The sequence below is a fragment of the Arvicanthis niloticus genome, chromosome 24 (genome assembly GCF_011762505.2).
Source record: "Arvicanthis niloticus isolate mArvNil1 chromosome 24, mArvNil1.pat.X, whole genome shotgun sequence".
NCBI lineage: Eukaryota > Metazoa > Chordata > Mammalia > Rodentia > Muridae > Arvicanthis > Arvicanthis niloticus.
In genome coordinates this window covers 6,856,940-6,884,891 of record NC_133432.1, presented here as the reverse complement: position 1 = coordinate 6,884,891, position 27,952 = coordinate 6,856,940, and the positions used below count along the sequence as shown (strand labels likewise).

Here is a 27,952-nt window from a genome sequence, read left to right as displayed (position 1 = left end):
AACCTTGGGGAAGGGAACAAAGCAAAGAAAGAGATGAGAGGTGAAGAATCACCCCTCTCCTCTCTCCCTCACCTTCTCCCTTCCTCTGTGCAACCAAAATATTCCTCTCCCTGCTCCGTGCTTCCAGTGCAGGGAAGTTCCGCCTATAGTCAGGACCCTGCAAGGAAGCTGAGCAAAGCATTACTAACGCACTTCCCAGAAGCAAACCTGCTGAGTGCAATTCTCCCCATCTAGAGCATCGTGGTGGTAAATCTCAGTAAGGCCTACAGGACCCCAGCTGCTCCCCCCCACACACCTTCCTCCCTGGGACCTATAAATACGCTGTCAACCCGAGTCTCTCTCAAGCACTTTCATCTTAAAAGCTCTCAAGGGAAATTACTTCTGGGGCTGAGGAGATTGGCTCAGTGAGTCAGAGGGCTTGCTGCACAAACATGGGGACCTGAGTTCAAATCCCCACCATGAGTTCAAATCCCCGCCACCTCCATCAAAAGCCTGGCACGGTGATGTGTGCTGTGTGCTTGTTAACCTCGGCTCCTCGGGGAGGGTGGTGGAGACGGGAGATTGCTGGCTGCCAGCAGAGCTCTGGCTCAGTAAGAGACTCTCTCGGGATCATCAGTATAAAGACAAGGGTACTTCTAGTGTCTTCTGATGGGCTTGGGTGATGATCAGTGATGGACAATCACTCCAGGTCCAGCATGAGCCCGTGGTGTTCAGAAGGAGCCCGGGAGGAATTCAGCGTTCTTTGACCCTCACCTCCACCTCAACAGGGACTCAAAATACCGCTTTCCTTTCCTTCCCTACTTCCTTCTTTACTTCCTTGCTCCTTCCCTCCCACTCTTTCTTTCTCCCTCCCCCTCCCACTTCCCCCTTCTCTCCCTTCCCCTTGTCCCCCTCCCTATGGCTTCCTCCCCCTCCCATCCCCCATCCGTCTCCCTCCCCATCTTCTGACATCCTTTCTGACATCCCTCCTTCTTCCCTCTTTCCTTCAGACCAAGAAATTCAAAGCCCCCGCCATCCGCACAGCCAGCCGCAAGCCCAGCAAGCGAGGCTCCACCCTCAGCCTGACTCGGACCAGTGGGGGCTCTTCTCCCCAGAGCAGCATGATGTCGGTGAACCCCAGCTCTGATGAGCCCACGGGCAGCAAAGACATCGAAGACAATGAGTCATCCTCCACTAAGCCAGAAGAGGAAATCCTCCACTTCCGTAAGTCCCACTGAAGAGCCCACTGAGGTCTGCCTTTACATTCCTAGGTCCTTGAGCCCCTCCCGACCCACCTCCTAGTCTTTTCAGCAGAGATGCGGAGGTCAAAGGTCTCAGTAGTCTGGCTGTTTCAAAGCCTTTGAGTCCTTTCCCTTGACTTCACTCCTCGCACCCACAGCCCCAAAAAGACTGAAAATATCCCCCCCCCATAAGTTGTGTCACTAAGGGCCATTCCCCACAGGGATGCAGCCACAATCACCATTTACCCCCATAACACCTTAAAAATATCATATTCACCTCAATCTCTATAGAATTTTAGCCTTTCCACACTTCACGAAGATAGAAATTATGATGGAGACATTATCTTATTCTGCCTTCCTCAAATTCAGTACCTGATGTCTACACTGATTTACAGACATGTCTCTGTGTGTGTGTGTGTGTGTGTGTGTGAGAGAGAGAGAGGGAGAGAGAGAGAGAGAGAGAGAGAGAGAGAGAGAATAGCCCAAGATGTCCTGTGACTCACAATCCTCCTGCCTCAGTCTCCCGAAGGCTGGACTTAAAGACGTACATTTGCTGCCACCCCCAGCTCGTGAAGCACCATCTATTTTAACTGTGCATGGTTAAATGTACGAGCCAACAGTTTTATGAAGTTGACAGAGTCTGTACCTGTGTATCTGTTGTCCCAGTTTGACTTTAAAAGGCTCCCATCGACCCAGCAGAAGACACAGCCCATTGTTGACCCTCTCCCTCCCAAGTCCGAACCTGAAGGGCCGTAGATCTACATGTTTGCACAGAAGTATATGCTTTCTCATATCAGCCACCTTTATATCAGTCCACAAGTCAGTCTTAGACTTCCTAAGAATCTCCTGAAAGCTATGGGTCTTCTTTTAAGAAAGAAATCTAAAACCATGAATACTGTTCAAGGCTCTATTCCACAAATCATGTCAAATATTCATTCTCAGTATTCCCTGCATTGGGCAAATATAATAAGATGCATAGCAGGGCTTCTGTGGGCAAGCATAAGGACACAAGTTCAAATCCCCAGAACCACAAAAAAAGCCAGATGTGGAATTCAAGTTTCCATAATCCCAGCATTCCTGCAAAGAGATGGGAGACCAAGGCAAGAATTCCCAGGAGCTTATGAGCCATTGAGCCTCATATACACAGTATACAAAGTATACACAGTATACACAGTATACACACACAGTATAAAAAATGGCAGAGTTCCTGTCACAAGGTGAAGATGAAGTCTGACAGCTGAGCTGAGGCTGGCCCAGGAAGAACTGGCAAGGACTGGGTGCTGTTTATATTCAAAGAGGTCAGAGTGGACCTATAGTCTGGATTACACCAGGTCTATCAGAACCAAAACCAAGCAAAACTCCAGAAGTATAAGGAAGAGTCAAGACAAGTCAATGGGTGCCCAGGGGAGACTTGGAGCACTCAAAGCTACTCTCTGGGCAGAGGCATTACTTGAGACAGAGAGGGAGCAAGACATTGATTCACAAGAACTTTGGAAGCTTCCTCTGTGTGTGTGTGTGTGTGTGTGTGTGTGTGTGTGTGTGTGTGTGTGTGTGTGTGTGTGTGTGTATGTGTGCGTGTGTGTGCTGAGCACCCGTGATAAGAGGAATGAGACGATCATGAATTTAAGAAGGAAAACTCAGGCGGGAAAACAAGGAAGCCATGAGGCACAAGACGACTTAAGATCTCTAGTCATCAGAGGCCAGATAGTACTGGATCTAGAGAGCAGGCTTGGTCTTCTTGCCAGCTTGGAGTGGCTAAAACTCAAGCAAGGTTGGTCCACAGAAGCCCTTCTCACCTCCGACCACTGAGCTGAGACCCGAAGAGATGAGGCTGGGGAGAGGGATCAAGGCTTGACAGTTTCTAATAGACTGCTGCTTGCCCTGCCCCTACTCGCTGTTTTTTTTGTTTGTTTTTTTTTCCTCCACATTAACCCAGAGAGTTAGATGCTGGACACAGTGACCACCTGGCCTCCACCCTCAGCGGAGCACCTTTCAGTCATGTCCTTGGCCTCCAAGACAACTTATTCGGGACGCTGAGAGCTAGCATCCTGCTGGTTCATAAGAGCAGCCCAGCCTTACCAGCTGAACTCCTGTTCGGGAAGAGCGTCATCCTATGTCACTTCCTTTGTCTCTACACACACACACACACACACACACACACACCTGGGGCTGGTAGATGCTCCCTTGATCTTCAAACCCCAATTCTGGTGCATCTTTCCCCTGTGAAACCTGACCTGACCCAACCGGGTTCTCTCTCTTCAAAGTCTCTTGATACTTTGTAGCAGGCCTTATTGAAGATTTAATTTTAGTTTACTGTTTTTATCTGCTGGCGTCAAAGAGACACTTCTTTTGGTTGGCACAGAGGCCTGGGGGGAGGGGGCAGTGACTTTAAAAAGATCAATGTTTACATCTTCCTACAGATTAAAGAAGGCTGAGCAAGCAAGAGTGGATAAAAATGACCCTCAAAAGTGTCACCACAGATAAGTGTCACCACAGGGCTGCTTTACTCCATTTTTTTTTCAGTTGGCCAACCCCAATATCACTTCATGGCCCAGAGTGGCCACCAGAGCTCTACCTATCACACCCATATCCCAGGTTTGAAGCAGAAGGCAGCAGACAGGGTATAAAAGCACCCATACCCAGAGGTGGTAAGCAATCTTCTCTGCAGCTCTACACCGCACTTCCAAAACCTCACGGAGGTAAATGAGCCGAGCAGTGAAAGGTACTTTTTACCAAGCCTGATTGCCTGAGAAGGGTCCTGAGTCTCCTTCCACCGGTTGAAGGAGAGGCGGGACTCCAAGATTTCCCTCTGACCTCCACACACATACACACAGAGAGGAGGAAGGGAGGAAGGGAGAGAGGGTGGGAAGGAGAGAATAGTAAAACCTCATTGCCTAGATCTCTCAGTCATAGGACTACATCTAACTGCAAAGGATGCAGGGAAAATGAACTGGAAAAAATTCGCCTTTCAGATGAAAAACAAACAAACAAACAAAAAGAATAAAAGTTCCCAAGATTAAAGAGCTTTGAAGATGCAGAGTGATCAGACTCCTGCAGGCCTGGGTGTGTTGCTTCATGCCTTCAGCCTGGTGCACACTAGATGTGAAGCCATCGTTAAGGAAGGTTTCTGCCAGGGTCTGTGTGTGTATGTGTGCGTGTGTGTGTGTATCTGTGTGTGTCTGTGTGTGTGAGTCTGATACCATCCACTGCACTCCCTTCCAGGGGACCACAAAGCAAATATAAATAAATATATATGTGTAGGTTAGTATATTAACATATGTTAATAAAAATATACATTGATATATCTTTTATATATGATACATATATATCAATATATGTATATCAATGAGGCCAGCCATGTAATATGTTTATTCTGAGGCAAATCCAAGAGCACAGTCTTATGACTCTCCCTTCAAATGCTCAAATTTCATTTTCTCCTTGTCTCCTTTTTGCTTCCCCAAATTATTTGAAAACTACTTCAGAACTCTCCCCTTATGTCAGTGGCTCTGCCCATCTGTGTTCTCTACTCCCCTTGTGCCAAGGCCACCTCAATCCTCCTCCCCTCCCTCCCTTCCCTCCCTCCCCCACCCCCAATTCTGTACCATCCCCAACCAAGGGTTGGTTCAGCACCCTGGACAGCTACATGCTTCAGGACGTGGTGTTTCCTGGTGGTCTGCTATCAAACCTGTAAAACACTGTTTTAAAACACTGTGTAAAACACTGTTGCTCACTTACACCCCACTCTCGTCTTTTATGAAACACACAGCTCACTCTGCATCATATTTTCTAAATTTTTAGAGTATCTGTGACTTTCTAGGGATGCCAGTATGTGCGGTTCAACACAACAATAATATATCACCTCAAACTTTTGGGGACCTGGCTTTCAAAATCATGAGGTCAATGAAGAGATGCTTGTCCTTCCTTTTGCCAGCCTTCTCTAGCTGGCAGATGCTAGGAAGGCTGACATCCCTCCGCTCATAGACACGCTACTCGCCTCTGTCTCTGGCACCGCACGGCCATGCTCACCCTGACGTGCCCCCTCCTCCTCCAAGGACACCAGTCACACTAGCATGAGAGAGCCTATCACGCTACCCTCCAGTGTGGTCTCATCCTTACCAATCACAATTACCGTAACTGCTTCCGATCAACATCACATTCTGAAGTCCCAGAGATTAGGAATCCAGTGCATCTTTTGAGAGACAAGCTCCAAATCGCGGAGGCCAGGCATCAAAAAGTATTTGCAAGGCATATGGAAACGAAGAGACTGGAACAAGCCCTCTAAGACATATGGTCCCATAACCCTGTTTCCTCCAGCTGCACCCCGTCTTCTGGCAGCTCATCCAGAACAGACTCGACACTGGTGAAGTTAGCCCCCTGGAGACCCGTGGCAGCATTCCCAAAGCATCAGGAACCGGAAACCAAAACCTCCAACACAGGGAACCATGATGAGGGTCAGCTGACACGGCGCTGCGGGCCGGAAATCACAAGCCTGTCTGAAACCCAGTCAGTGTGTGGCAGAACCAAGGACAGCGCAGTCAAGTCTTAGATCCTTTCAGAGAAGGAATTAGGGAGTCTGGATGTTTATGCAAACAAAAGCTTGGTTTCCCAAGGTTGTGCTCAAATCACACAAAGTGCAATTTTAGTCTGGATTCAGGCTGCAAATCACCAGTTTGAAAAATAATCGGTCCAACTTCCCCAAACAAGATTTCGTGGCAGAACCTGAGACAGCTTTCTCTGGTTTAAGCAAAGTATAAGATCTTGGGGGGGGGGGGGGGGGGGGAGAGAAGATAGCTCAGTCGGTGAACTGCTTGCTATGCCAGCATGGGAGCCTGAGTTCAATCTCCTCACCCACAAAAAACCAAACAGATGTGGTGGTGCCTGCCAGCAATCTCAATGCCCAGCAGGGAGACACGGGACAAAGAATTGCTAGCCAGCCAGTCTCCTCTGTCAGTGAGCTCCAGCTTCAGAAACGGACTCTCTCAGCCCAACAACATGAGGTAGAGATCAAATACACCCAATTTTGACCTCTGATCCCACGTATGCATGCACACACACACACACACACACACACACGTGTTATGTCCACATACATGTACAGACATGCGTATGTCCACTTACACATACACACAGGAACAGGTATACACCACATGCAAAAAATAACCTGTTTTAAAAGATCTTTCAAGGCTTCTTCAGTCAGGTGGAGCCCTGTTGCCAGGAAAAGAATAGGAAATCATAGGGTGGGTTTAAGTCAAGGAGTGGTGGTCGGGTAGTGTACTGGCTGGTTTTGTGTGTCAACTTGACACAAGTTGGAGTTATCACAGAGAAAGGAGCCTCCCTTGACAAAAATGCCTCCATGAGGTCCCACTGTAAGGGATTTTCACAATTAGTGACTGATGGGGGAGGACATTGTCGGTGGTGCCATCCCTGGACTGGTGGTCCTGGGTTCTATAAGAAAGCAGGCTGAGCAAGCCAGTAAGTATCATCCCTCCATGGCCTCTGCATCAGCTCCTGCTTCCTGTTCTGTGTGAGTTCCTGTCCTGACTTCCTTTGGTGATGAACAGCAATGTGGAAGTGTAAGCTGAATAAACCCTTTTCTCCCCAACTTGCTTCTTGGTCATGATGTTTTGTGCAGGAATAGAAACCCTAAGACAGACAGGTAACCTGCCAGACCCTAGGAGCTGCCCCTTCTAGTGCCAGGTAGGATCCCTGTCAGGGCCCCTGGCTCCCACAGGCAGAGGCATCCCCAGGCCAGGCATGAGATCCATGTACCATCCCGTCTCCAGGTCAAGGGTAACCTTTCCTGTTCCCATCAGAATTGCAGAAGCTGCTGGAGATGGTCCGGGAGGACGCCCGAAGAACCATGTTGGTGGAGAACGAGATACAGAGGAAGGCCCCCAGGTATGCCATCTTAATTCCTTGGGCAGCTAAAGGGTGTCAGTCAAAGAGCGATGGCTGCCACAGTAGCAGTTACCAACCATGGAGCCAGACCCTGAGCTGTGTACTTGTGCATGTGTGCAACTGCCCTGGATTCTTGAAACAACCTCACGAGGTGGGAGCTACTCTCTTTACCTCACAAATAAAAGAACAGGGGTCAGAGAGGCTAAAGCTAACAGGCACGCAGCTGGTGAACAGTGAGGTGACTCAAACTGCTCACATCTGGATGATTCTAACTTCCAAAGGCAGCCACCTTGACACATCGCCACTCGGCCTGCCTGGGGCCCTGTTGTTACCCACCTTCTTCATGAGTGTGTAAACTCTGTACTCAACGAGAGCCTGAAGACATGAGTATTAAAAAAAAAATTAGGGGTTTTTACATAAAATAGCACTGCTTTCAGTGTCAGCCAGAGGAGCTTCTTCTGCAGAGGGCGGTAGTCAGTCAATAGAGACTCAGAACCGGTCAAAATGCTGAGGACAAATGGCTGTTGGGTGCTAGACGCGATACCAACGCCCCGCAAGGTTCACAGAACATGGCAAAAGATGGGGCAGAGAGAATGTAAGACCTGGAGGGTGTGGTGGAGTGCCTCGAACTGCTGTCTCATGGATACGACATGGCTGCTGCACTCTTAAACGTACTGCTGTCATGGCGACATGCCTAAGATCTGAGCAAGAGCCAGGCATGGAGATCAGTCAACATTCCAGTGGACGGCAGTGATTCAGTGGGTTGTGCAAGAGGGGGGAGAGAGAACACAGAGGTTAGATGAGACATATTGAGGGGCGTCTAGTGGGGGAGTTGGGTGGAGTGTAGGGGGAGGCGCTGATGGTAAGGCCTGGTTCCCTAATTGGTTCTTGATTTGGTCAATAAAGGAGGCCAGGAGCCAATTGGTGGGTGGAAGGGACAGGTGGGACTTCCGGGTCCCAGGAGGAAAAGAAGACGCAGGGAAAGAAGGGGGGGGGCGCTTTTTGGACAGGCTTTGGAATGAGAAGCAGGCAGCTATCAGGTAAGATCTTGGGGAAGCTAACACCATTGGACTCTAACTGGTGAATAGCCAAGGAGGTCGGCAGAGGCTAGTAGATACAGGCTAGCCCATAAGTTTAGGGCAGGAGATTCTGTGCCCAGCAATTGTGATAGTAGGTAAATTCGAAAGTAATGGTCTGAGTGTTTTCATTTCATGGAGCGCAGGTAGGTAGAAATAGAAGCCGGGTTGGTGATGGCGGCTTGGTGAAGTTGGCGGCTGCCAATCACAGAACTAAGCAGGGAGGGGCCAGAGCTCCTGGGCAAAGGCAAGAGCATGGTTTTAAAATTACAGGCCAGAGAGGATGGGATTGGAATGGATATGATTAAGACACATTGAGTACAGGCATGGAGTTGTCAAAATTAAATAAAAGATGAACAAAAAAAAAAAAAAAAAAAAAAAAAAAAGCGGGAAGGGGGGGGGGAGTTTTGAGCTACAGACAGCTCCGGGGCTAGTGTGTGCAAAACCTTGGACTGCATCCCCAGCACTTGAGAAAAAGTCAGAGAAATATAAACACAGGATAAGCGTGGTGGCTTATCCATATAATCTCATTACTCGGGAGATGAGGCGGGAAGATCCTGAGTTTTGAGGCTAGCCTGGGCTACATAGCAAGACCCTGGCTCAGAAAGCATCAGGGTGGGGGTAGGGTACAGATCCAGTCAGGGAAGGATAGTCATGAGAATCAGTGTGTTCTTTCTCTGGGATAAACTGTCAAAGGTAATGGACGTACAGCGTTGGGGGAGGGGGAGGGGGAGGAGCATGGGGGCAGCCATATGCAAATAGACGTACCTCATGGGGGAGGAGCATGCAGGCAGCCTCATGCTGTCATGGTTAGGAGGGACCACAGCACAGTCAGGGAACAGAGACAGAGCCGAATAGATAGAGAAAAGCACGCGCTAGTGAGGGACTTCATCTTGGAAGCCCTCGCCCGGAGGATTTTTACTCTTACTCTAAAAGCACAGGCGTCTTTGGACATTCCAAGCAGTGCTGAGCCTGAACCCAAGGTGTCCATCTTTCTGGTGAGAAGCCTCATCCACGGACCTGCGGCCTCTGAAACTGCTCCAGAGAAAATGCCGGGTGTGGAGTCAAAAGTTCCCTCCTCCCCTGCGGCTCCCTCTGAGAAAGCAAATTACTTACGGAAAACAAATGAAGCAAGGAAGAGTTTTATCATCAGTCTCAGCCTACCGGGACACCAGCCATGACTTACTGGTTATCGTTATCACTGTAATTATACTCGGCCCAATGTTTTCAAATACATCACACCCCACCCCTGCCTGTTACTGATGAATCTCTCTGCTGCCGCCTCAGCTCAAACCCACCACCTAAGGTGGCACAACGTGGAGGCCCTCCGAGACAGTGCCAGTCCATAAGGCGCTTGCGCAGTCAGCATTAGTGACAGGCGAAGGAAGGTGGCAAATGTCCACTCAGACAGAGACCTCCCTTCTTGTAAAGGCTTCTAAGTCAAGTTGGTACAGATCCAAAGCCTGATGGACAGGTGTCTCCATCCTCTCTAAGCGTGTGTCCTCCCATCTGTGGAATGAGACTGTGGAGCACCAAGGTATGTGGAGCACCAAGGCGTGTGGAGCACCAAGGCGTGTAGAGCACTAAGGCATGTGGAGCACCAAGGTGTGGCTTGGAACCAAATAGACTAGGGAATGTCTCCATCCCCATCATTAAGTTTCTGAGTATCTGGCACGCTGTTTCTCTGGAGTCTGTTCACCATTCTGTAAAATGAATCCCCTTAGCAACCTATCCAAAATGGCCGTGGTGAGATTAGCAAACCATGCTGAGCTTGTAAAGCACTGTGAATATGCTGGAAATTATGCCTGTCTCAATGAGTCTCTGGAGCATTTAGCGAGATGACGCATTTATTAACATGCCAGCTTCTCCCTGACATAGAGTTAGCAACCAAGAGATGCCGGGAGGGGCACAGTCATTACTCTTATTCTTTATATAAGAGGCACAAACCTCTGCAGCATTGTGCTAAGGCAAGTGTGTCCACTGTCACCATTGCCACGTGTTCCAGTTTGCTTTCTATTGTTGTGATGAAACACCAACTTAAACCAGCTTGGGAAGGAAAGGGTTAACTTCAGCCTGCAGCTCCCAGGTCACATAGTCCTACACTGAGGGAAGTCAGGGCTGGAACCTGGAGACAGAAACTGAAGCAAAGGCCACAGAAGAATGCTGCTCCCCCCCCCACCTCCCCCACCCCCCCCCCCCACCCCACCCACCCCCCACCCACCACCCACCCCACCCACCCCCGTGGCTTGCTTGCTTTACCTTCTTATACTACCCAGGACCATCTGCCTAGGGGATGATACCACCCACAGTGGGCTTGGCTCTCTCCCACATCAGTCATTAGTCAATTCCGTTCTTTTGAGACACACCCACAGACCAAACTTATGGAGGAAGTTTCTCAATCGAGGCTCACTTCTCTCAAATGCTCAAAATTCTATCAAGCTGAAAAAAATAAAATAAAATAAAATAAAATAAAACAAAAACCTACCCAGCACAGCTCACCTCACAGATGTGGAGCACCAAGGCATGTGGAGCACCTAGGTATGTGGAGCACCTAGGTCATCCATGATGACTCCCATGTGGTTCACAAAGCATCTGACCCTGGAGAAATCTTTCACGTGGACTCTGCATTTGATTCAGTGATACCCATAGCTACGGAGAAATTATAGAAATCGCCCTTCCTTGTTAATTCTTTCTCAGAAAAAAAAAATAAAATCTCACCAACTCAGTAAAGCATCAGATATTGAAGCTTCTATGAGATTAATAGGGACAGGAAAAGCCTTAGCTCCCCTCACTTCACACAGCACCTAAGGTCAGCTGACAGGCTGAGAGATTCACAGAGACCTCTCTAAAAAACCAGCCCCACCAAACCCCAGCCCCAAGGCTGTAGGACGATGGCTTCTTTGTCACATGTACTGATGGCGTCTACATGATGCTAGGGACCAGAACCATGTGTTTGGGAAGACACCAGCATCTAGACTTCATCTCAGACCTACCAAGGCAGGACCCCCAAAGCAGCTCTGGTTTCCAGGAAACCCTTCAAGTGGGCTCTATCTCCAAGTCCTGGCAATTTGACTGGATATAGAATTCCATGAGGAATGTAGTTCTGGGCTTCTGTGTAGATGCTCATATGGGGTGGAGGGGTGGGGGTTATTTCCAGGAGCATTGAGACTCTATAGGTGTGAAATTACAGATATGTGTGGAATTCTAGGTGTGGTGAAACTCTAGGTGAGTGTGTGATTCTGGGTGAGTGTGTGATTCTGGGTGAGTGTGGGATTCTGGGTGAGTGTGGGATTCTAGGTGAGTGTGGGATTCTAGGTGAGTGTGGGATTCTAGGTGAGTGTGGGATTCTAGGTGAGTGTAGATTCTAGGTGAGTGTGTGATTCTGGGTGAGTATGTTCTGAGTGAGTGTGGATTCTGGGTAATTTTGTGATTCTGGGTGAGTGTGTGATTCTGGGTGAGTGTGTGATTCTGGGTGAGTGTGTGATTCTAGGTGAGTGTGTGATTCTAGGTAAGTGTGGAATCTGAGTGTGTGATTGTAGGTGAGTGTGTGATTCTGGGTGAGTGTGGATTCTGGGTAATTTTGTGATTCTGGGTGTGTAATTCTGGGTGAGTATAGATTCTAGGTGAGTGTGGATTCTAGGTAAGTGTGGATTCTAGGTGAGTGTGTGATTCTGGGTGAGTGTGTGATTCTGGGTGAGTGTGTGATTCTGGGTGAGTGTGGGATTCTAGGTGAGTGTGGGATTCTAGGTGAGTGTAGATTCTAGGTGAGTGTGTGATTCTGGGTGAGTATGTTCTGAATGAGTGTGGATTCTGGGTAATTTTGTGATTCTGGGTGAGTGTGTAATTCTGGGTGAGTGTAGATTCTAGGTGAGTGTGTGATTCTGGGTGAGTGTGTGATTCTGGGTGAGTGTGTGATTCTGGGTGAGTGTGTGATCTTGGGTGAGTGTGTGATTCTAGGTGAGTGTGGAATCTAAGTGAGTGTGTGATTCTGGGAGAGTGTAGATTGTAGGTGAGTGTGTGATTCTAGGTGAGTGTGTGATTCTGGGTGAGTATGGATTTTGGGTAATTTTGTGATTCTGGGTGAGTGTGGATTCTAGGTGAGTGTGGATTCTAGGTGAGTGTGTGATTCTGGGTGAGTGTGTGATTCTGGGTGAGTGTGTGATTCTGGGTGAGTGTGTGATTCTGGGTGAGTGTGGGATTCTGGGTGAGTGTGTGATTCTGGGTGAGTGTGGGATTCTAGGTGAGTGTAGATTCTAGGTGAGTGTGTGATTCTGGGTGAGTATGTTCTGAGTGAGTGTGGATTCTGGGTAATTTTGTGATTCTGGGTGAGTGTGTAATTCTGGGTGAGTGTAGATTCTAGGTGAGTGTGTGATTCTGGGTGAGTGTGTGATTCTGGGTGAGTGTGTAATTCTGGGTGAGTGTGATTCTGGTGAGTGTGTGATTCTGGGTGAGTGTGTGATTCTGGGTGAGTGTGTGATTCTAGGTGAGTGTGTGATTCTAGCTAAATGTGGAATTCTGGGTGTGTTTTACAAATGCCTCATCTGCCTATACATGTGTGTATAATTCCTGTTGTGTATGTAAAATTCTAGGTACATTTTTAATTCTAGAAATGTGTATATAATTGTGTAGAGTGTGTGTGTGTGTGTGTGTGTGTGTGTGTGAGAGAGAGAGAGAGAGAGAGAGAGAGAGAGAGAGAGAGAGAGTGTGTGATTAAGTTGACTATGAGTTCCTGAGTTAGGTGCAGGTCTCCAGTGTCTATGTATGTGTTTCTGAGGTTCTGCAATTCTCTAAAGGGGGCGGATCACCCTGGCCTTTGGTGTGTGACTCTGGGGAAAGGAGGGAATCCTTGGTTCAGCAAATCTCTGGACACGTGGCCCAGAATCCGTGTTCTCAGCAAACCCCCTAAGCATTCCCTCTGCTGCGCCTCCTCTGTTCTGTAGCTCACTGGGGAGGAGGCATCTGGTCCTGCCATTGACACCTGCTGCTACAGGGCGCCTGGCATCTGACACTTTGTTAAAAGCTTCCTCTTGCTTTGCAGCATCCTGTCTTTAGACAAGCAAATCAAGAGTGAGTGTGGGTGGAAGGAATGGCAGACCACACACAAGTCCAGGTAGGAAATTCTGAAGCCTGCAGCAGCTGGGGGGTAGGGTGGGGGGTAGTGGTGGGATACAGAGGCAGGGAAGCAGGTCCTGTCTGAGGACTACCACACAGATGCCCAGGGAGGAGCACCTTTCCCTTCTTTTGACATAACTGAAAACAGGCTCCTTTTGCCTCCCCCCCCCCGGGGGGGGGCACCTGATAGTGAGCATCCAGACACTTCTCCCCGACATTTCTATCCCATGATTTTCATTGAACTCTCCCACCCATGAAGAGACACAGCTGAGAAAGCATGCCACGTGACTCCTTGCCCTCTATTTTAAAATTAAATTTCATCTTGCCTACCCGAGATCTGCAGCATGATACAGTGGGACAAATACACATAGGACTAGAGAAACTTACTCTGAGAGGACTTTACCTCTTGCCTTTCCTGGAATAAACTGTCATGTGACATGGAGTCAGTCCCCCTGATTCAAGCCTTCCTAGGTCCCCTCTGTGGGTCAGGAGCTGCACTAGGTCCGGAAGCTTCAATAAGCAGATGGCACAAGTATGCTCATACATCTGACTGGGACATCCTTGTGCCTTGGGCCCTTAGCAAGTACAAGGAAGCCCAGGGAGATGTCTCAGAAGGATAAGTGCAGGCGATAGATTAGGATTCTGAAGGCGTCGAGGGCGATACAGGTTGCTGGATTACTTTGCTTCCCAATTTGAAGCATGCTCTGAGCTTCCTCAATCCTGAATTATAGAGTAAGCCCTCGCAGCAGGTCTAACAAGCACTGATTGTGGATTAGCCCTGAGCAGGAATGGTTCTGGAGACCGCTTCTCACAACTGTCATGAGATCCAAATGCCCATCATTCCCTCCTCAGTGAAAGGCTAGGTAAAATAGACATGAAATTTTTTTTCTCTGTCTGTGCTGTGATAGATAGATAGATATCAAGAACCCGGAATCTGTTTGGTGGAGGTGTGGTATGGTGTGGGGGAGGGGGTGCCTCTGCAGGCCCATGCTGAGGCATCCCTTTCTCCTGAGGTACCAGCCACACAATGGGTATAGTATAGTGTAGAGTTTATTTTGGGCATGGGGAGGAGGAGTTGGGAAGACAGTAGAGACAGACAGACAGACAGACAGACAGACAGACAGGCAGGCAGGCAGGCAGGCAAGCATAGAGGCTCACTATGAACACATGGAGTGGGGGGATGGGGAGAGAAGGGACAGAGAGGGTAAGAGAGCAAGAGAGAGGAGGAAATGAGCAGTCCCTTTTATACTGAGTCACGCACACCTGGCTGTTGCCAGGTAGCGGTGGGGCGGAGCCTAGAAGAAATGCTAACAGTCTGTCTCCATGGATCCCTGAATTCTTTCCATGCTTGAGAATTGAGAACATAACAGGTATCCCCTGAATAGCACCATGATTGGCCACAGAGCCATGACCATGGAAAGTATTCTAGAAAAAAATGGAGGAGGGATAGGAATTCCGTTGGCCACCAAGGTTGTAACCACGGCTGAGCTTAGTATTTAAGCTGAGACCTACAGAATGGGGATAAGCCAGCCCACCCGTGAGGAGGGGAAATGTGGAAACTGGGTCCAAGCAGAGGAGCAGCATGTGCAAAGGGCCTGAAATCTCGGCTCTAAATCACACCTTTAAGTCTCACACGCCCAAGGGAAGATCCTGGGTATCTAAAACAAGATGTTATCAGAGTGTGCTCAGCTGTTGTAGGCTGTTGTAATCAAGTCTCTTGTCAGGGTATGTGGCTCAAGATGGCTGCAAGGATGATAGCCGCCTTATGTCGACTCCCCACAACCTTTGATTCCAACACTCAAGAGGTAGAGGCAATGGGGTATCTGTGAGTTCAAGTCTAGCCTGGTCTACACAGGGAGTTCTAAGCCAGCCAGAACCACACGGTGAGACCTCGACTCAAAACAAAAGATGTTGCTCAGAGATACGGAAACGGCTCAGTTGGTAAAAAGCGCTAGTCATGCAAGCAGGAAGGACCTACATGAAAAGCAAGGTGGCTGCATACATATGTAATACACACATGTGTGCACATACACACATACTCTCTCTCTCACACACACACACACACACACACGGATATTCAAGTGTCCTAGGAGAAAGGCGGGGGCGGGGGGGCGGGTCTGATCTAGAAAGTGATCATCTACTCATGAGAGCTGGCTCAGCTCGAGTCCCCAGGCAGAACCCTAATGCAAGGGACCTAATCACTCCACAACTAGAAAGAGTTAAAGGCTGTAGTGGGGAGACATATTAGAGTGACTTACGGCTGTGGTCTGGCTAGTCCGACAATAGCCGTCTCCCTAAGGAAAGGCCAAGAATCCAGTACGCCTTCACTCTACAAGGCTGGAAGTCTCCGCTTGTCCTCAGTCTATGTTTGAATCCTGAGGAAGTGGGTTCTATTTGCAGTGAAGGGAATGCCCCTGCAGCAGGAGAGATGAACTTGCCAGAAAGGGTAAGGGCAAGCAGGCTTCCTTCCTCCTTCTACGTAGCATGTCACCAGGAGGTGTGGTGTAAGTTTAAGGTAGGTCCTCCCACCTCAAATGAGCCAATCAAGCAAAAGCCCTCACCCCTCACCTGGAGTGCCCAGCTGCTTCAGTTGTAGCTCATTCCAGGTGTGCTCAAGTTGACAACCTGGATTAGCGGTCAGTCCTGGGGACTGGGCTTAGAAAAGCGGCTCCATGAATAAACTGAGTCTGCAGGGAAGAACACCAAAGGCGGTGTAGGGTGGGGTGGGGTGGAGTCTCTGCCACCCCTTTACCAGCATGCACCTGTGAAGATGCATGTCGTCCATGAAGATGCATGCTGAGGCAAAAGGTCAAAGGTGAGGAGTCTGAGGGTGCAGGGCTCACTGTGGACCATGAGACAAAACAACAACCATAGGGATGGCAGAAGAGGGGTGAGGAGGACACTCCAGGCAGAAAGCGTGACAGACACAAGGTCCAAGTCTGGAGATGGATCACACCGATGAGTGCTGGATCCTGGTGCCCAGATTAAGAGTCTCCACTGCGCCTGAATTCTGGGGGCCTAGCACATGCCAGGAGGGCCTCAGAGGGACCTCATATGGAAACAACTAGAAACTGCCTCCTTGGTGTTTCAGCGAGCGGTCCAGCACTACGAGTGGAGAAAGCCACATTCAGGTGACCCAGAAGAAGTCGAAGAGGTAAGCCAGGTGGGGAAGTGGACTGCGTGGGCCAGAGTCAGACCTCACTGTAGTAATGGCATCCTCTGTCTCCCGGGGCCATGGGCATAGCTTCAGCGCAGACCAGATTCCCCGAAGCCATAGACAGGAGAGAGGGAGACAGGTCTCACAGACCAGACACTGGACAGCACTGTAGAAAGTGATGTGTGATCCCTCGGCAGTGCACGGGCCGCATCCTACACCCGTGACAGTGTACAGTTCCCAGGTCTCCTGCCACTCGGGAGCACTGTCTCATTTTACACAGCAACAGGCAGAGAGTTGGCCACGTGCAGTGTCCCACGTGAGGCCACGCAGCTGAGATGGGGCAGAGATGGAGGTGGAGCTCACTGCCCTTGCCTTTGCTGGGCTCCTGTGGAAGCTGCCTCACTGTGGACTCATGTATAAGACCTGGGTACCACCCATTCTCCCAGCCTCCTAAGGGGATGCAGAGGGAGGCTCACGGTGTACAGGGAGAGCCTGGTTGGACACCAGCAGTTCCCACTTCGGGGCATCTTGAGCTAGGGGAGGCTAATGGGACTCGTGAAGCTACCAGGAGTATCCACTGGGCCCTGTTCCCCAATTGTTCTCTTGTCAACAGCCGAGCTAACCGTGACATCATCTACTGCAAGACCGGGGTGTGTAACACCATGCGGGCCAAGTTCTACAGCGTAGCCCAGGAGGCTGGCTTCTGCCTACAAGACAGGATGGAAATCCTCAGGAAGTAAGAGCTCACATATGTCCAGTTCACTGCAGGGACCGATACCTGGCACCTACTGCATGCTCAGCATGTGTCCAGTAGCCGGGGCTTAGAGTAATGGCAAAGAGAGACATCCCCGGCCGCTCCTTGGGGAGCTGACTCTGCCTCTGGGAAAGCAGGAATGAAATCTCTGCATCCGCAGAGACACAAGTTAGAATCATCCTGTGTGGGAAGAGACGAGGATGGAAGGAAGAGGGAAGAGAAACAGCAAAGGAGAAAGAGGAGGGGAGGAACAGGGGAAGATGGGGAGGAAGGGGAGGAGGAGAAGCAGGAGGAGGAAGAGGTGGGTGAGAAGAGAAGCTGGAGGGAAGGAGCCAGAAACCAGGGATCCTGAGTCAGGCTGGGTAACACAGGCGGGCGGGTCCTTTCTAAGGAGGTGGCTCTAGGATGCTCAGGAACCCAGAAGAGAAGGAACAGAGACAAGAATTATCCCAGGTGGCAGGGAAACTACATCCAAACTCTTAAAGCAGGAATGTACCTGGGGACTCTGGCAGGGGCAAGAAAGTCACACGCAGTCAGAATGCCAACCATGGGCCTCAACGTTAAGTGGCCACTGGGCTCCTTCTCCTTACCTCGGCCCATCTCCTAAGTTTTCCCCGGGAGCTCGCTCATCTCATTGGAGCTCCCAGGTGACTCTTTCACCCTCCCTCCCTGCTCAGAGCTCACTGTCTAGAGTCAAAGATGGGTACCTAAGAATCTACCATACAGGGAGAGCCTGGGTTGGGGGAGAGCAGAGGGCTGAGGGGGTATAGAGAGCTGGTCCCCTTCCCCCAACCCCCGACCTGGGAAAGTCATCTGAACATCTTTGTAAAGGAAACATTCTCAGATTAGTGCACGGCAGTGATGGTCATCTCCAGGGTACCGTGTTACGTAGTGTGCTCTCCCACTGAGTTAAGGACTTTGCCGTTCCTCACCATTTATGCTGCAGAGCAACCCCACAGGTGAGGGGCATTATTTAGACCCCTACACCACCACAAACACGCTCAGAGAAGTCTCGTACCAAGGGCTCTGTACATGGCAAAGCAGTAAAGTAGGACCCAGACCCGAGACTCCAGCTAGGAAGTTAGGAAAGGAAGGAACTCCCACGAAAAAGCAAAATCCCAGAGGGCAGAGCGGATCAGAGAGCCAGAGAGACCAGATCATAAAGGCTTCACTAGCCTACCAGCAGAGGCCACACTTTGTCCCAAAGGTCACTCTCATCACGGAGAAGAGGCGTGAAATGCTAAGCATGATGACGCCATTGGAAAGGGTAGGACCACTGGGTCACGTGGGACCTCAAGGAATATTCTAAGATGCAAAGTGTGGTGCTGGGGGCGGGGGGGGGGGGAATCAGCCACGGACATACTCACAGTATGAATCGTCTTTGGAGGGAGGGCACATGTGCAAATGATAAGACTAGGGGAGAGAAGAACCAACACGAGTTAAGCACCTACTGTGTGCCTGGCAGTACACTCAGTGTGCTCTGCACACAGATTTTAATCGTTGTCTCTTAGGGGCAGCAAAATCATTTCAGAGTGTTGAAAGGAGCTATTGTCAGGCAAGCTTGGCCATAACTTACAATGTAACTACAGCCCAGAGAGGGAGACGTCGATCTCCGCTGTAGAAGCCTACCCGGGCCTGGCCATAATTTACAATGTAACAACAGCCCTGTGGAAGAAGAGGTGGAACCACACTACCCTTCGAGGAAGCCACCAGGTGACTGAAGGAGGGGAGGGGGATCTGTGTGTCTGACTGCTCTCCCCCTCTTCCACACGACTCCACAGGCGCCAGGAGGAACGAGGCCTGCAGAAGTTCCACTCCTTTATTGTCGCCTCGAACTTCCAGAAGGACATGTCAAAGATGAGACACCAGGTCTCCATAGTGAAGGGGGATGCGGAGGAGATTGCCGACCACTGGTAAGACCCTGCAGACCAGACAACACGGTCTCCGGGACTTGAGTCACAGTCAGTCCCAATGTTCTTTAGTAGCCTAGAGATCACCTCCCATCTACTGTTGGCCACCAGTTGGGTCCCCCCGCCCCCCGAAACTCAGATCCAAGCACAATCATCGGGACACCTATCAGCCTCAGAACCACATGTCATGAAACCTGCCCAGGTTTCACAGTTACCTTGTGTTTGGTCCAGATTTAAAAATAAGGAGGGTTCACTCACCAACCCTACACACACACACACACACACACACACACACACACACACACACACGCTAAAGAGCAACCAAACCTGTCCATCAAAGCAATGTCTGTAGAGTCTGGGTTCTGTGAAGTTATCACTGCATAACCCCACAAAATAATGAAATCTCTCAGGGGACACAGTCACAGGCAGACATACCCTAGGAACGCTGTACCTCAGTGCACGGGCGAACAGGCAGCTACATAGTGGGGGCTGGGGGCTGCCGCATGGCAGGGTGATGGCCCTAATCGGTTCGGAATAACCGGAAGGGTGGATGCTGAGTCTTCTCTCCAGAGAAGTGTTGGATGTTCAGTGAATGTAGTAAGCATCCAGATTGGGACATCACACATCGTACACAAGTTCTGACATTTGCTGATCGAGGTGCCACACTGCTTTAATCCAGCACCCAGAAGGCAGGGGGAAGTGGAACCCTGTGAGTCCAAGACCGTCTGGTCTACACGGCAAGTTCCAGGCTAACCAAGGCTACATACTGAGACTCTGTCTTAAAAGGACAAAGTCCTGACATGTCAAACATGTGCCCTAGATATACTAGAGATACGTCAGTGATGTCAATTAAAAAAAAAAGGACAAAAAGTATTTTTAAAGGAAATAGTGACCAGCTGTAAGAAATCACTATGAACTGAGAGAATGACAGATGTGGCAGAGGCTACCCTAAGAAAATTTAATGTTGCATACTTTTCCCCCAAGTCCTGGGAGATACACATGACACCCCTATTTCACAAGGAAACTTGAGACTCGAAGGAGTCCATTCCCTCGTCCCAGGCCACACTTGTTTGAACCTGGTTGAGCACAGGACGTGAGCCTCTGCTTGCTCCCAAACTGCTCGCCCGCTTGCCATGTTGAGTCAGAGTCTGACATATCATGTCACGACCCCCATTCTGCCAGGATGAGTAAAGGAAGATCTAAGAAAAACAGGAGCAAAAGGGGGAGGTGGACCTAGAATTCCCCCCACAGTCTTACTTCTGTGACGTTGCCAGGATGACCCTGAGTCATAGGAGAAGTGGAGAACTACCCACAATGCCTCACTCCTCCAGAGCTTTGCTGTCTGATGAGGCAGAGCTATCCCCAGAGATACACAAGCTCCCAAAGTGCTTGTGTGTGTGTGTGTGTGGGGGGGTGTTGGGAGGGGGAGTTAGTTTATAACCCTCCCTGTCTGGGAAGAAAGCAGAAGAATTAGAAATGAACTCACATGGAGATATTAGAGTGGAGAATTAGTGTTGTGCTTCTGACCTCAGAGCCCGTGTAAGGTCAGAGCTGTTGGTCTTGTGGGGTAACAGGGGCCGCCATAAGCTGGATTAAAACCTAGTCACATGAAGCGTGGCTGGCCAACAAAGGGTGCTTGGCTGGGCCCCTTACTCATCCAGTTATTTCTTAGTTCTCTGGATACTAACCACTGAGCACCCACTGTGTGTTAGACAAATGTATTCCGTAAGTATGAAAACGAGAATCCAAGAATGTTGGCTGGGCGACGTTCTCCTTCAGAGCCTTCTACCATGGCCTATGTGCAATGGAGGACAGCACTCTTCATCTTTGTCAGCATAAATTACATAACTCTATCATTGAATTGTCAGTGCACTGGGGGTGGGGGGGAGAAAGTGGGGGACACGCGTCAAGGTAAGAGGACAACTTTGTGGATTCCCTCCTCGCCTTCCACCTTTCTGTGGGCTCTGGGGATCAAACTCAAGGGGTCAGGCATGGGTGGCAAATGCTGTACCTGCTGGCCCTGAGAACACTCTGTAAGGCCGTGGCATCCATCGCTTGTCCCAAGTAAGCCCTGACCACACTGAAAGCAGGCTCCTAGAACTAAGGTAGGTTAGCATGTTAGACAGAGATGGCTTAGAACCCGCCTGTCCTACCATTTCAACATCGAATTCCCAGTGGTGGCAGGAGACACAGACTGTCAGATGAGCTTATTATCACGGCAATAAAAAATGCACATGCTATCACCTCCGTCACCACCACCATCACCACCACCACCATCACCATCATCATCACCATCATCACCATCACCACCACCACCACCACCATCATCACCACCACCACCATCATCACCACCACCACCATCATCACCACCACCACCATCATCATCACCACCACCATCATCACCTCCACCATCACCACCATCACCACCATCATCACCATCACCACCACCACCACCATCATCACCATCATCATTGCTGCTGCCCTTGTCACCCAGAAAACAACCCCAGATGTGTCCATGTCCATCCCGGCATGATTAACAGTCAGAAAGGAACCCTAAATGCCCCGCCCGCATCTTGTTCTCTGGATTTCCACACTAGCTGCCTTATAGAAAGCTATCTTACGAGTTCGATCTTTTAAAGCAGCCCTTTCCTCCTTAACCCGTGAAACAGAAGCTAGCCCTGCCTGGATTTTCTTCCCCTTAAAAGTTAACACTGCCTCCTGTGTGACCCTACAGAAACTGGGTTTAGGTGACAGGTCCCCCAGGGAGAGCCTCAGGCTGCCTCCATAACAACCCAAGAGGAGTAGAAATGAAAATGAAGAGGGACCAAGGGATTCGGCCCCCTCCTAGGCTCCCTCACCGCCTCTTTCCTCTTGGGCCGGAAGGTACTTTGATCTGTTGTCCAAACTCCCTGAGGATCTGAAGAACTTCCGGCCTGCCAAAAAGATCCTGACGAAACTGCAGAAGTTTGGAGAGAACCTAGACCTGAGGATCCGGCCCCACGTCCTCCTGAAAGTGCTCCAGGACCTGCGGACCTGGGAGCTGTGCTCCCCCGACATTGCGGTGGCCATTGAGGTAACGAGCACCCCTCCCCCACAGCGCCTCAGGTGTTCTCAGTCAATCACTGCTTAAGTGTGTTAGACCCAGTCATCCCAAGACACAGACCCTCCCTCCACCCCCACCCCCACCCCCCCACCCACCCCCACCTCCAGGACTCCGCCCTACAGGGCCCCGCCCGCCCCCCCCCCCCCCCCCCCCCGCCCTCCAGGACCCCGCCCTCCAGGACTCCGCCCTCCAGGAGTTCTTATTCTTATTCATGTCCTTGGGTCCTTAGAGTCTCTGTTGGTGGTACTCCCTGGAGACAGGGAGGCTGGAGGGGATGTAAGTGGGTTGGTCCTTGAAACCGGCATCTCAAAGCATGCTACTGAAATTTGAATGTGTGGTGAGTTCATGGGCCAGCATTGTGGCCCTCACCGAGTGCTTGGGGGAAACTGTGGAGCCTCAAGCACCAGACCAAATTTGCCAACAGAGAATTGACATGTCAATGAGGTCCCAAGCAGGCTGGATGCTCGGTGATGCAGGTGTGTAGGTGCACTGGATGCCCAGTAATACATCCAGGTTTAAAGTAAAGCAGGGAGGACCTAGCTAACCAAGGCAACTGACAAAGGGAAGATTTAATCCTCAACTTGAACCTTGAGAAGTCAGAATCATGGAGAGAAGGCACGAGACACGCCACAAGAAGACCCATGTGAAGGCCCCGAGCAAGACACGGCCTGTTTACAGAGAAGTGGACATAACTTAGCGTTGTTATAGTAAGCTTTAAAAGCCAGATTACCAGAATTTCTCTCTGTAGAGCCTAGATTTCACATAAACATACACACAAACACACGCATGACATGAAAATTTAAGGGGACTAACGGGAGTGGGGACAGGAGGGGGAACTGGCAGAGACATGATCAATGAGCATGCTCTGGTTGAGCCATTATAAACCCATCTCTTTATATAATGAATATACACTGATGAAATGTTAAGATATTAAGAAGTAAAAGAGAAAAAATATATGTATCTAGCTGGGTTTTCTCCCTCTCCTCAAATTTTCTTGGGTGAACGGCAACAAGATGAGCTTAAACAAGATTAGTTTAAAATCGAAGCAAGAAACTGGAGCGGGGCCCTTTCCCCCAAACGACCAGTCTGGCCCGAAGTACAGGTCAGTGCAGACTAACTGAGGTGTCAGACGGTGAGTTTTGCATCAGTCCGACAAGGCTCAGACACACGCTTGTGAGCCAGAACAGGGACCGTTCTGATCGATACACTTTTTTTTTTTTTTTTTTTTTATCCCAGTGAAACATGTTTGGTTTTTCTAATACTGTAAAAGCCCATGCCTTCGTATCCAGTGAACTCTTGGAAAGCTTCATCTACACGATGCTGGTTACAGAAGTGTTTCCCAGCAAGAGGGTTGTCTAGGTGACTGAAGAAGCAGACATGAGCCGGAAGGAAGTCAGAGGAACATGCTGGATGAACACACGGCCCACAGCTCCATGGCCCCAAACTCCACAGCCCCAGTGTCTATAGACCAAAGCACCATAGCCCCATGTCCCAGAGCTCCAAACTCAGCCCACTTCACTCACCCTTGGAAGCACTGGTCTGTTGGCAAAAGGCAAATGCATCAGTCGGGGTTCTCTCTCCGACACCATATAGAGTGAATATGTATATACAGAAAGGAGATTCATCAGAACACTTTATGTGCTGTAGCCCTGCCACCCCCAACAATGGCTGTCTACCATTGGAAGGTACAAGAGTCCAGTCATGATGTCGCCCACAAGGCTGGATGTCTGAGCTGGTCTTCAAAGAAGCAGGCTCTGGTGCCAGGGAATGAACGGATTTGCCAGCCAAAGCGAGAGCAAGCTGGCAGAGAGAGGGGCTCCCTTCTTCCGTGTCTTCTGTATAGGCTGCCAGCGGAAAGGTGTGGCCCAAATCAAAGGTGTTATCTTCCCACTCCAAAAGATCCAGATCAAAAGCAGCTTCCCTCCCCCACCCCCACCCCTGACTTCAAACAATTTAATTAAGAAAAATTCCCTCACTCGGATAACCCCCCAGAGGCTTGGGGTTTAGTTGCTCTCAGAGGTGGCCAAGTTGACAACCAAGAAGAGCCACCACAGCAAATCTGAGTGGCTTTCCCTCCCTTTCTGAGATTTATTTTTGTTTTACATGTACACGTGTTTTGCCTGTGTGTACCTAGAAGGACCACATGCATGCCTGATGCCCGCCAAAGCCAGAAGAGGTCACCAGATCCCCCGGGACATTCCCTGATGTAAAGCATCAGACCAGCAGCCCAACAAACAGTGGCCATGATGGGTGTTGGTATATACCAAGTTTGGCTTCCAGAACTGCTTTAGAGCTGCTTTCAGTCCAGCCGCAGAGATGACCATCACTGGTTATCTTACCCCCGTCTACCTTTTGGCCCCTGTCACAACTCAAATCAAGAAATGGGTGTTGTTGGGCACAGTAAGAGAAACTGACAGTTCAAACAGCAGCTTTCTTGAGTCTTGTTAAAAGGGTTCAGCTTCAGTGGTGGCTCTCATTAGCCCCTAGAACAAACACATTGTCTCTGCTGAATTCAAATAAGAACATCAGAGGACTGTGGAGATATGAAGAGGACCAGGCTCAGTTCCCTGCCCCCAAATGGTCATTCACGACCACCTGTCACGCCAGTTCTAAGGAATCCGATGCCCTTTTCCGGCCTCCACACACGCACACTCACTCATACAAAATGAAAAATAATTTTTTTTCTAAAAAGAAAGCAACTCAAATTTGCCCTCTGACTAACATAAATTTCCATAGTACAAAATAAACATCAAGGCAACAAGTCATTACCAAACATGTAAATCAAGAAATGCGCACTAAAACCCGTACTTAACATAGCCACATTTACTTACGTATGTATTCCAACGTCAAATAATACATTTCTCAGCCATGCAAAAAAAAAAAAATCTCAGTTACTTTTGCACCAACCTAAATATGAGTGTCTGAGTCGTCAGGGGCATCCTGGATTTCACTTACAAAGGCTTCTGGGATAGCAAGGAAAGGTTGGGAGTGGCGGTGTAGCCTAGCTTTCAAACCAGACTCTGAGAGTAACTCTGTTTACCCCACAGTTTGTGAGAGAACACATCATCCATATGCCACAGGAGGATTACGTCAGCTGGCTACAGAGCCGGGTCAATATGCCCATCCGGCAGCGTACTATCCTGACATAGAGGGGCTGGTCCCCGTGGAGGAAAGCAAGACGGCACCATGTCCCTAAGCCCAGCCTGTGCCGTCGCCTCCTCTCCTCCCTCATGGACACACAGCACGGAGCACTGAGATCAGCTGAAAACTCTTCTAGCAGTACAGCTGTCTGAGAGGATGGTCCCAGGCGAACCCCCCTCCCCCACTGGGTTCCCTGTCTCCACTCACTGTTCAAAGCCTACTCTGCCATCTCTCCCAGTCTCCATCACCATTCCCCTTCCCCCAAAACCCCAGATAATTAAACTGAGCTGGATGTTTAACCTCTGCCCAAGGAAGAATTCAAAGTGTGACCTTTGGGTGTGGCAGTCAGATCTTAATAAAACAAATTATCTCTTGTGAGCTTTTGTAATTGCGACAACCCAGTGCCGGGTGCTTTGCCTGCATAATTATTTATATTAGCATCTAACATTCCTGAGTACATACTAATAGTGTCCCTATTCCATACCATTGGAGCCAGAGTGTTGTTCTCAATATCACATACACCGTTTTGATGGACAGACAGATGACTAAATGGATGGATAAAAAGATGGATAAATAGGTAGATGTATAGGCAGGCAGGTGGGTGGATAAATGGATGGCAGAGAGATGGATAACAGGATAGATGGATAGATGTATGAATGAATGGGTAGATGGATGGATGAATGAATGAATGGGTGGATGAGTGAGTGAATGAATGAGTAGATGAATGAATGAATGAATGAATGAGAGGATGGATGAATGAGTGGGTGGGTGAATGAATGGTTAAATGAATGAATGGGTGAATGAATGAATGGGCGGATGAATGAATGGACAGGTAGTGTAGAGTGAAAAATTATAAAGGCCATTTTATGAAATATGTGTAGATTTTTTGCCTTACAGAACTGAAAATAAGATTTCAGGCCTTCACATTCCAGGTGAAGGACACTTGCTGGATTACATTCCTCAAGCCTCGCCCAAGGCAGGAAGGCATTCCTGATTACAGATAAAGATGCTACCACCTAGGTGGGGCCCTAGCCCTATAGCCGGAAAAAGTAAAGATAGCAATCTGAAATGGCCGGATAGGGCACAATGGCATGGTAAAAACCACATTTTTGAGAAGAATGCAGGGCGATTTCCACATGACACTAATCATTTAGAGTGAATACCTCTGAATTGTTCCACTGTTTTCATGTTTTGTATCTTTAACAACCCCATCCCACTCCCCTGGTTTGTGGTTTTTCCCTTTAAAACCCTCCAAGGACTGGCCGAGGGGGTCGGACCTTGACTCCAGCGCGAGTACCTGGTCAGACCGCTGGCTGCCAGCTCTTTCCCTAATAAACCTCTGCTGATTGCATCCAGGTATGGTTTCTTGTGATCTTTGGGTGGTCGCGATTCCGGAGGCTTGAGGAAGGGTCTCCCGAGTATGGGGCTCTTCATTTGGGGGCTCGTCCTGGATATGCGACCACCTTAATCCAAGAACCACGCTGGGAGGTAAAGGGACACCGCGGTTTTTCTGTCTGATTGTTGTGTGACCTTTTGTATAAATTGCCTGGTTTTTCATGTACTGATTTCTGGTTTTTCATGTGCGGGTTTGCCTAAATCGTCTGATTTCTCGTGTGCTAGGGTTGCCTAAATCGTGTGCTGTTTTGTCTAGGTTTGTTTAAGTTATTTGGTTTCTAAGTTGTTTGTGCCCGTCTGTCTGAATTATTTGGTTTCTGAAAAGTGCACTTCGGTTTAGACTGGCAGCTGTTTCTGTCTCGTGAGGGGCAGTAAACCATTTGTTTCGAGAGGGGACAAATGAGTGATTAGCAGACGTGCTAGAGAGTCACTAGCTGCTGCACCTCCAGAGACGTTTGGGGGTTCATCTAGGTGCCGGGGAGGACGTGGAATCCCTCTAGGCTGGCACAGGTTTGCATCTAGGTGCCGGAGAGGACGTGGAATCCCTCTTGGCTGGCACTGGAGATTGAGACAGGTTTTTTTTGTTAGTCTTTTTGTGTGTTAACAATGAAAACTAGAGAGAAAAGGTCAGAAATGGCCACCGTGGTAGTTGTGCTCTCATGGCAGTGTGTCTATTTTTGGGTTGTTCATTGCTGGTATGTTAGAAATCTGTTAGACTTGGTCCAGCATAGGCTGACCAAGTTGTCTGAATCTGTTAAATCTGAATCTGTGAAGACTGACCGTGTTGTCTGGTTATTGGAGTCTTACTTGGAAGGCGAGAGGACTTCCAGAAGGTCAGAGGATCTGACCGTTGGATTTCAGGGGGAAGGTGAGAAGCCTTCCAGAAGGTCAGAGGATCTGACTGTCAGGTTTCAAGAGACTGAGCGCTCCTACTTGGGAGAAGATGTGGAATCCTTCTCCATCTGGGGTCGTGACCAAATGTAGTTAAGTGTTATTTGTGCCACCCGTGGCAGGGGTGAGCTGTGTTTTATGTACTACACGTGAGAGGGGTGAGTTATTTGTGTTGTTTTTTTATATGTGTGTGTCTTTTCTTGGCAAATCATCTGTGTGTTAGCTGTTAATCTACTGTGTTAAACATCTTGAGTTAAAAATAGGTAACATGATTGCCGGCAGAGAGAGAAATGAA

The 27,952-nt window shown here is 49.3% G+C and overlaps 1 protein-coding gene across 3 annotated transcripts in view; it reads left to right on the top strand.

Moving 5' to 3' along the window:
• Positions 1 to 25,749, top strand: part of Ccdc60 (coiled-coil domain containing 60) — a 161,238-nt gene extending 135,489 nt beyond the window's left edge. For all 3 annotated transcript variants that reach the window (XM_076922566.1, XM_076922567.1, XM_076922568.1), the window contains 8 exons: positions 990 to 1,203; positions 7,034 to 7,118; positions 13,233 to 13,304; positions 16,398 to 16,460; positions 17,077 to 17,199; positions 18,999 to 19,130; positions 22,011 to 22,200; positions 25,278 to 25,749. In XM_076922566.1, the coding sequence (XP_076778681.1) occupies positions 990 to 1,203; positions 7,034 to 7,118; positions 13,233 to 13,304; positions 16,398 to 16,460; positions 17,077 to 17,199; positions 18,999 to 19,130; positions 22,011 to 22,200; positions 25,278 to 25,379 (981 nt within the window). In that variant the 3' untranslated portion in view covers positions 25,380 to 25,749. The remainder of the gene's footprint in view (positions 1 to 989; positions 1,204 to 7,033; positions 7,119 to 13,232; positions 13,305 to 16,397; positions 16,461 to 17,076; positions 17,200 to 18,998; positions 19,131 to 22,010; positions 22,201 to 25,277) is intronic.
• The last annotated feature ends 2,203 nt before the right edge of the window (positions 25,750 to 27,952 follow it).